The following is a 9,066-nucleotide window of genomic DNA, read 5'->3' as shown; positions in this document are numbered from 1 at the left end:
AGAGCAGAGCCAGACAGCCATCTGGTCCAGCCTGTCCCAGCCTGCTGAGACATTCACCCCAGATACTGTAGATAAAACTGACACTGTAGCGAGCGCTGTGCTATTCAGCTGAGGAATCCTGTTCTGGTCGTAGCTTTTCTCGGCGTCCGTATCCGAGTACCGTACCGGAGTAGAACCTAACCGTGTCAGACGATATGGTGTCTCGACTCAAGATTTGTCATCCTGAGGGTCCCATAAAATGTAGCATAGTTTTGTTTGATAAAAATCTATTTTTATATTCAAATGTAGGAACTGGGTTCTACAGCTTAAACCCCTGCCCATAGATCTAGATGTGTGAAGGTTAATTTATTTTATGTAGGGAAGCTAATTATTCCTAATTTATGACATTCCTGAGAGTGTGTAAACATACTGGTAACTTTAAAAAAAACTGACTGCCCAGGGTCTGATCCTTTGAACGTTGACTGTTGGAAACTGAGTGCCCAGGGTAACTTTGACTGTTGGAAACTGAGTGCCCAGGGTAACTTTGACTGTTGGAAACTGAGTGCCCAGGGTAACTTTGACTGTTGGAAACTGAGTGCCCAGGGTAACTTGGACTGTTGGAAACTGAGTGCCCAGGGTAACTTGGACTGTTGGAAACTGAGTGCCCAGGGTAACGTTGGCTGTTGGAAACTGAGTGCCCAGGGTAACGTTGGCTGTTGGAAACTGAGTGCCCAGGGTAACGTTGACTGTTGGAAACTGAGTGCCCAGGGTAACGTTGACTGTTGGAAACTGAGTGCCCAGGGTAACGTTGACTGTTGGAAACTGAGTGCCCAGGGTAACGTTGACTGTTCGGCATACCAAGATTGTTTTCAGAGCAATTCAATTCCATTGAAAGAAACAGAAAAATGACAGACAAGTCCATAATTAGGCTGAGGCGACTTTTACTAGACATCTGCAATCACAGGGTGACAAAGTGGAGAAGTTGAGGACACCACAGTGTTACAGACAAGTACAAATGTAAAAAAAAAGTTTTTTTTATATATATATATTTTGTTCATAGATTAAAACTTTTAAAAAACGGGATACAAAATAAAAACAACGATCATTGTCAGCCCGTCCTACTAAGACAAAAAAAAAAAAAAGGTTATGTGCCAATATCCATACTACCTAGTATGAAGCAATGTAACAGGCATACATTCTATGTAGTGTGGAGGATGGAACAGAATCAAGGGTTTAGGGAATGAGGACGCAGCCTCGGTCTCCTAGCGTTTGTCCCATCTCTCAGGACGGGGGTGAACTCCCCGGCGCGGACGTCCCGGCTGTGCTGCCCTCGCTGACCTGCCTCTTCATCACCATCTCCCTGGCAACGCAGGTCACCTGGCCGTTGGTCACAGTCATGGCCGCCGCCCTGGAAGAGAAAGGTAGAGTGTGAGAGCAAAGCAAAACGGGGAGATGGTAAGGGTGTCCTGCGTGGCTCAGTTGGTAAGACTGTCGCACTAACAATGCAAAAGGTTGCCGGTTCAATTCCCAGGGATGGAAGACAGGTTGAGTGTGATGCAAGGAGGAGTTGTTTAGGGAGAGAGAGGTTGAGTGTGAGAACAGTTCTTTAGGGAGGGTGAGAGAGAGGTTGAGTGCGAGAACAAGGAGGAGTTGTTTAGGGAGAGAGAGAGAGAGGTTGAGTGTGAGAACAAGGAGGAGTTGTTTAGGGAGAGAGGTTGAGTGTGAGAACAAGGAGGAGTCGTTTAGGGACAGGTTGAGTGTGAGAACAAGGAGTTGTTTAGGGAGGGTGAGAGAGAGGTTGAGTGTGAGAACAAGGAGGAGTTGTTTAGGGAGAGAGGTTGAGTGTGAGAACAAGGAGGAATTGTTTAGAGAGAGGTTGAGTGCGAGAACAAGGAGTCGTCGTTTAGGGAGGGAGAGAGAGAGGTTGAGTGTGAGAACAAGGAGGAGTTGTTTAGGGAGGGAGAGAGAGGTTGAGTGTGAGAACAAGGAGGAGTTGTTTAGAGAGGTTGAATGTGAGAATAAGGAGGAGTTGTTTAGGGAGAGGTTGAGTGTGAGAACAAGGAGGAGTTGTTTAGAGAGAGGTTGAGTGTGAGAACAAGGAGTTGTTTAGGGTGAGAGAGAGGTCGAGTGTGAGAACAAGGAAAAATGTCATTGTAATGCAGCAGGGAGCACCTTGCTTAATGTTGTAGATGAAATTGTCATGAGGATTATGCCCTTAGCGTGTCAGAAAGCTGTCTGTCATAGTGGGAGACCCAGGAGGAAGTATTCATCAAGCAAGACAATGCCCTAATAAGGGTTTGGAAATGTAGTCAACTCATTGGCTGACGAGTTGAAGTTGTTTCACAACACTTAAATAGCTGTTTTTTGCTTGTGCAAATTTTGCTAGCATTCTGGTAAGACGCCTTATGGGACTTAGCGGGGTTTTGCTAGCATTCTGGTAAGACGCCCTATGGGATTTAGCGGGGTTTTGCTAGCATTCTGGTAAGACGCCCTATGGGACTTAGCGGGGTTTTGCTAGCATTCTGGTAAGACGCCCTATGGGACTTGGCGGGGTTTTGCTAGCATTCTGGTAAGACGCCCTATGGGATTTAGCGGGGTTTTGCTAGCATTCTGGTAAGACGCCCTATGGGACTTAGCAGGGTTTTGCTAGCATTCTGGTAAGACGCCCTATGGGACTTAGCAGGGTTTTGCTAGCATTCTGGTAAGTTGGTAGAGCATGGCCCTTGTAACGCCAGGGTAGTGGGTTCGATTCCCGGGACCACCCATACGTAGAATGTATGCACACATGACTGTAAGTCGCTTTGGATAAAAGCGTCAGCTAAATGGCATATATTATTATATATTATTATATTATTATAATTATATTATTATTATTATTATATTACTTAGCAGGGTTTTGCTAGCATTCTGGTAAGACGCCCTATGGGATTTAGCGGGGTTTTGCTAGCATTCTGGTAAGACGCCCTGTGGGATTTAGCGGGGTTTTGCTAGCATTCTGGTAAGACGCCCTATGGGATTTAGCGGGGTTTTGCTAGCATTCTGGTAAGACGCCCTATGGGACTTAGCAGGGTTTTGCTAGCATTCTGGTAAGACGCCCTATGGGATTTAGCGGGGTTTTGCTAGCATTCTGGTAAGACGCCCTATGGGACTTAGCAGGGTTTTGCTAGCATTCTGGTAAGACGCCCTATGGGACTTAGCGGGGTTTTGTTAGCATTCTGGTAAGACGCCCTATGGGACTTAGCGGGGTTTTGCTAGCATTCTGGTAAGACGCCCTATGGGATTTAGCGGGGTTTTGCTAGCATTCTGGTAAGACGCCCTATGGGACTTGGCGTTTTCTTTGTTGTTCCCATTTGTGTACTAAGCCAGTAATACCATAAATCCCAGTGTGAGAGAAGGACAGTGTAAGGATATGACCATCTGAATAACGATCCTACAAGGCTGTAGGCTACACGTGAATATGCAAACCCTGCTACGCTTACATTTGTGTGAAATTACAGATGCTCATTCTTTTATTTGTTTGATATTAATAAGCCTGTATTCTAGAAGGCCTGTATTCTAGAAGGCCTGTAATTCTAGAACACCTCTTCTGACCAAATGAGTCTGTATAAATGTAAGCACGTGCACTATGGGACTATGTAACTTAAGATACGCACCTTTCTCTTTAAAAGCCAATAAAAACGGCCCAACCTAGAATCTGTCCCCCCCCCATTTATGAACACTTGCAATCTCACCTTTACAAGAGTAGCTATCAGGAAGGTTATAGTCACCTCACCAATCACAGTGTGAGGGCGGGGTTAACGGTTTAATGAGCCAAGCATAGGTGTGGGAGGAGCTATGAATGGACATTTCTCCATTGAAAGTCCATGGCCATTGGAATGCATTGAAATAGTACCAAAAAGGTGGGCAGAAGGAAATAAAATAGACATTTCTCAGTCTCAAATTCCTGTTAACTCCTAGAAATGACTTTCCCCATCTCAAGAAATGTCCATTTGTTAATCCCGAGTCCACCCGGTGTCATTTTGCCAACATTTTACTTAAACTTACTTCTGCTTGGCCTCCTCCGTCAGTGTGGTCATTCCTGGCTGGTTCTGCTTCCCAAAGAAGAAGCTGGACCACCAATGTCCAGAGTCTTGTTTGGGCAGACCTGAGAAACAAGATTAACAACTAGGTGAAACACATAAAATGACTAAACATAAGACAATTGCCTATATAATAGCCCCAACATAATGCATAAGAGGTTGTCACGGATATACAGTAACCCGATGACCTGAAAATTCTATCACGCTCGGTAGCCACGATTTGAAATTATTTCAATAACATACCCTGATAAAAATAACTACCCTCTCTAAAAAAAAATATAATATATATATATATATATTTATTTTTTTAAATCGAATTAGCTACACATGGCAGTTGGTTCAGTAAACAAAAAAAAATAATCTCTCTCCTTCACCGGTATTCCTCGCTCTGTCTAACTTCAGCCCTCATGGGTTGGGTGTTTCGTCACAATAAGAGTTCTGCATGTTTGTTTTGGACCGATGCCCCCTGACTGAGCCTTCTACTCATCATCATCATCAACGAGCGCCGATGAAGATTTCAAAAGATGCATTGAGATGCAAGGACTTTCAACAAGGACGTAAATAATTTGTTGGAAACCCCCCCCCTCGTCATTTTGACGTCACCAGATTGACTTGTAGATGTAGCGTCACGCTTGCTAGCATTGCCAGCAATTTTTGACAAAGCCTAGTGGTTAGAGCGTTGGACGAGTAACCGCAAGGTTGCAAATTCAAACCCCCGAGCTGACAAGGTACAAAATCTGTCGTTCTGCCCCTGAACAGGCAGTTAACCCACTGTTCCTAGGCCGTCATTGAAAATAAGAATTTGTTCTTAATTAACTGACTTGCCGAGTTAAATAAAGATTAAACCATATTTTTTTTTTTATTAGAAAAACCTCAGACCCCCCCCCCCAAAATGACCTGGTCATGGTGGTGTCAGATGGGAATTTCACAGATCCAATTCAGTTAGGATCTCAATTCCAGGTCCAAGAACACCTGAACTGTCACATAACTCACTAAACGACCTCATCACTGTGGAAAGACTGCCTGCCATTCTCTGCTGCCTCAGGGCATATGACATAACCAACTGACTGGCTCAACTCACAGCAAGGGAATTCTACAGTCACCAACCTTAAAAGGACTACCATGTAGTAAGACTGGGACTATACCAGTATCACCATACTCACACGGTCTCCACCCCACCAGTTCGTTAACTCCCAGTACCACCCCTGAACAGTCTCTACCCCACCAGTTCGTTAACTCCCAGTACCACCCCTGAACAGTCTCTACCCCACCAGTTCGTTAACTCCCAGTACCACCCCTGAACAGTCTCTACCCCACCCACTCCCAGTACCACCCCTGAACAGTCTCCACCCCACCAGTTAACTCCCAGTACCACCCCTGAACAGTCTCTACCCACCAGTTCGTTAACTCCCAGTACCACCCCTGAACAGTCTCTACCCCACCAGTTCGTTAACTCCCAGTACCACCCCTGAACAGTCTCTACCCCACCAGTTTGAGTTAACTCAGCAGACACATTTCCCACCAGCACCCATATGCTTGCTTTGTGTACCTGGATGGTGTGGAATGACCTCCCCACTGTACTCTGAACTGCCACAGGAGCTGCTGCTGGAGGTGGAGCCGATGCGCCCTGGGGAAAGTTAAACCAATAGGATTGTTAGGTTTGTACAGGACAACTCATTCAGTACCTTTACAAGCCCATTCCAGACCTAGGCTATTGTCACAAGATCAATCCATTCTCCTGTCACTGTATCAGGATAGGGCTGGACAATACAACCCATTCATGACAAAGAGGTTTGATCCCCACAATTTCTGAGGCTGGTAACTCTAATGAACTTATCCTCTGCAGCAGAGGTAACTCTGAGTCTTCCTTTCCTGTGGCGGTCCTCATGGGAGCCAGTTTCATTATAGAGCTTGATGGTTTTTGCGACTGCATTTTGAAGAAACTTTCAAAGTTCTTGAATTTTTCCAGATTGATTGATCTTCATGTATTAAAGTAATGATGGACTGTTGTTTCTCTTTGCTTATTTGAGCTGTTCTTGCCATAATATGGACTTGGTCTTTTACCAAATAGGGCTATCTTTTGAATAGCACCCCTACCTTGTCACAACACAACTGATTGGCTCAAAAGCATTAAGGAAAGAAATTCGACAAATTAACTTTTAAAGCACACATGTTAAATGAAATGCATTCCAGGTGACTACCTCATGAAGCTGGTTGAGAGAATGCCAAGAGTGTGCAAAGCTGTCATGGAAGGTAAAGGGTGGCTACTTTGAAGAATCTAAAATATATTTAGATTTGTTTTAACACATTTTTTTGGTTACTACATGACTCCATATGTGTTATTTCATAGTTTGATGTCTCAATGCTTCCAAAGACAAAGGAAAAATCACACTGATGAAGCTTGATTAAGTTAGGCCCCGAGGGCTTCGTTTGTAAAGACATGTCCCGGCCCAAGAGTTAACTCACTTCGGTAGTAGTCATTGGTAGCAACGAGAGAACCGCCTGCGTTGATCGATGCCATTCTTCAGAGCTTGCTGAATATTGCGTTAGATAGAAACCCTGGAAGAAAGGGAGACTAAAAGTCAAACATTTGTACATTATAGCACAAGTTTTTTCAGAATGCATGGCTGGCTAAGTACATACAGTAACACCTCCCACACACTTATCTATATGATCAATATTGAAGCAATCATTACTGGCAAGGCTGTCTCAAATTGTTAGTGGGTAAGCTACCATCTGTTCTGTGACATTAATGTAGGCATCTGATACTACTAAACACAAATGACATGGTATTTTTTAACTGGTCTAGGAACCGTGGGCTAACTGGTCTAGGAACAGTGGGTTAACTGGCCTAGGAACAGTGGGTTAACTGGACTAGGAACAGTGGGTTAACTGGACTAGGAACAGTGGGTTAACTGGCCTAGGAACAGTGGGTTAACTGGCCTAGGAACAGTGGGTTAACTGGCCTAGGAACAGTGGGTTAACTGGCCTAGGAACAGTGGGTTAACTGGCCTAGGAACAGTGGGGGTTAACAGTGGGTTAACTGGTCTAGGAACAGTGGGTTAACTAGGAACAGTGGGTTAACTGGCCTAGGAACAGTGGGTTAACTGGTCTAGGAACAGTGGGTTAACTGGCCTAGGAACAGTGGGTTAACTGGCCTTGTTCACTGGGAGAAGAACGTGGGTCAACTCCAGGAACAGTGGGTTAACTGGCCTAAGGAACAGTGGGTTAACTGGTCTAGGAACAGTGGGTTAACTGTTACTGGAGGAACAGTGGGTTAACTGGTCAAACCACCCAAAGGTATAGGACCAGTGGGTTAACTGGCAAAAATTACAATATCTTAGTCATGTGGGGTGCTAAACTCAGGGACCATGACGTTAAACCTAGGAACAGTGGGACCAAAACCTAACAGTGGGTTAACCCAAACCTAGAGCCTAACAGTGGGTTAACCCAAACCTAGGAACAGTGGGTTAACCCAAACCTCCAGGAGAGCCTAACCGGAACCCAAAACCTTAACCTAACCCAAACCTTAGTCAGAGGGCCGTAAACCTAACATGACCAAACCTAACCTAACCCAAACCTAGAGCCTAACCTAACCCAAACCTAGAGCCTAACCCAAACCTAAACCAAACCTAGAGCCTAACCCAAACCTGACCTAACCCAAACCTAGAGCCTAATCTAACCCAAACCTGACCTAACCCAAACCTAGAGCCTAACCTAACCCAAACCTGACCTAACCCAAACCTAGAGCCTAACCTAACCCAAACCTGACCTAACCCAAACCTAGAGCCTAACCTAACCCAAACCTAAACCAAACCTGACCTAACCCAAACCTAGAGCCTAACCTAACCCAAACCTGACCTAACCCAAACCTGACCTAACCCAAACCTAGAGCCTAACCCAAACCTAGAGCCTAACCTAACCCAAACCTAAACCAAACCTGACCTAACCCAAACCCGACAATGACCTAAACCAAACCCTAATCCAAACCGTGTGGTACATAACTAGCTAGTAACGTTAGCCAGCAAGATGTAGTTAGGCGCCTAGCTAACTTACAATGTTCCCATTCTTTAACAAAAAAACGTGAACGAAAATGACAAACTTGAGTTTAGAAACATACTGTTGTTGAAGGAAAAAGCCAACTCGACTAAACGTTACCTAGAATAACATGTTGTCCATTTGGGACGAAAGACCTAAAAAAAAAATACATTTTTTGTCGAGATAAAAATGTCCAAAAGCAAATCTTCCTTGGTAATGTTGGCAAACAATAACATATAAGTCAGTTTAGCTGCAAACAAATTACAAGAAAGAATCAAAGAAAGAAAGAAAGAAAGAAAGAAAAAAGATCCGAGTCTGTAAGACTGAAATCACGATGACTTCGTGCTATTATCAAAAATGTCCAAAACAACAAAACACACTCTTATAATGACCGAGAGCATCATTAGCTAACTAAACTCAGCATCACTGTATTCATCATTAAAATGCAGTTTAAAACAAAATCTCACCTTTCTTTTGTTTGTTACCCAAGAGACGAGCTGATGTTAAACAGCACCCAAGTCAATCTGCGAGACGAGTAAAGGAGTTGACGCTTGGACGACGGGGCCCATTTATAAAATAGATTTTTGTTTGGGGGTAAATAAAACAAAACCCCTCTCTTAACGACCCTGTAATAAGAAGTGAAATATATTCGCAGTAAATGTTCTTTTTTTGTTGTTGTTGTTGCCAGAATGAAGGATTGGCGAGTGGTTTTATACTACGAGGAAGACACTCGGATGTTGGTCAGACAAGGAGGGGTTTGATTTTCATTCGTGCACGACGTGCAAGTGGGTTGACAAGAGTGTGTTTGCTCAGGAAAACGGTTTATAAAACTATTTATAAATTATAGTAAATAAATACATATTTATCTGTCAACAATTGTCAAAAAAAACAATATATATACATATTTATCTGTCAACAATTGTAAAACAATATATACATATTTATATGTAAACAATTGTAAAAAAATATA

At 43.7% G+C, this 9,066-nt stretch overlaps 1 protein-coding gene across 1 annotated transcript; it reads right to left on the bottom strand.

Moving 5' to 3' along the window:
• Nucleotides 1-903: 903 nt before the first annotated feature.
• Nucleotides 904-8,847, bottom strand: LOC118372002 (pancreatic progenitor cell differentiation and proliferation factor B). The gene is made up of 5 exons (XM_052481328.1): nt 8,564-8,847; nt 6,525-6,617; nt 5,608-5,685; nt 4,024-4,123; nt 904-1,387 (listed from the first exon to the last, which is right to left on the bottom strand). Exons 2-5 carry the CDS (start codon nt 6,577-6,579, stop codon nt 1,261-1,263), a joined length of 360 nt encoding a protein of 119 aa, XP_052337288.1. The 5' UTR covers nt 6,580-6,617; nt 8,564-8,847; the 3' UTR covers nt 904-1,260.
• Between the last annotated feature and the right edge of the window lie 219 nt (nt 8,848-9,066).

Source organism: Oncorhynchus keta, chromosome 27, assembly GCF_023373465.1.
Source record: "Oncorhynchus keta strain PuntledgeMale-10-30-2019 chromosome 27, Oket_V2, whole genome shotgun sequence".
Classification (NCBI taxonomy): Eukaryota; Metazoa; Chordata; class Actinopteri; order Salmoniformes; family Salmonidae; genus Oncorhynchus; species Oncorhynchus keta.
This window is presented reverse-complemented; position numbering and strand designations above follow the sequence as displayed.

Bases quoted from the DNA above. Each gene is read 5' to 3' on its own strand.
- LOC118372002 (XM_052481328.1), bottom strand. From the start codon at position 6,579: ATGGCATCGATCAACGCAGGCGGTTCTCTCGTTGCTACCAATGACTAC. The intron at 5,686-6,524 runs GTGAGTTAACTC...AACTTTCCCCAG, and splicing joins TACCAATGACTACTACCGAA to GGCGCATCGGCTCCACCTCC. The intron at 1,388-4,023 runs GTAAGTTTAAGT...TTTCTCTTCCAG, and splicing joins ACGGAGGAGGCCAAGCAGAA to GGCGGCGGCCATGACTGTGA.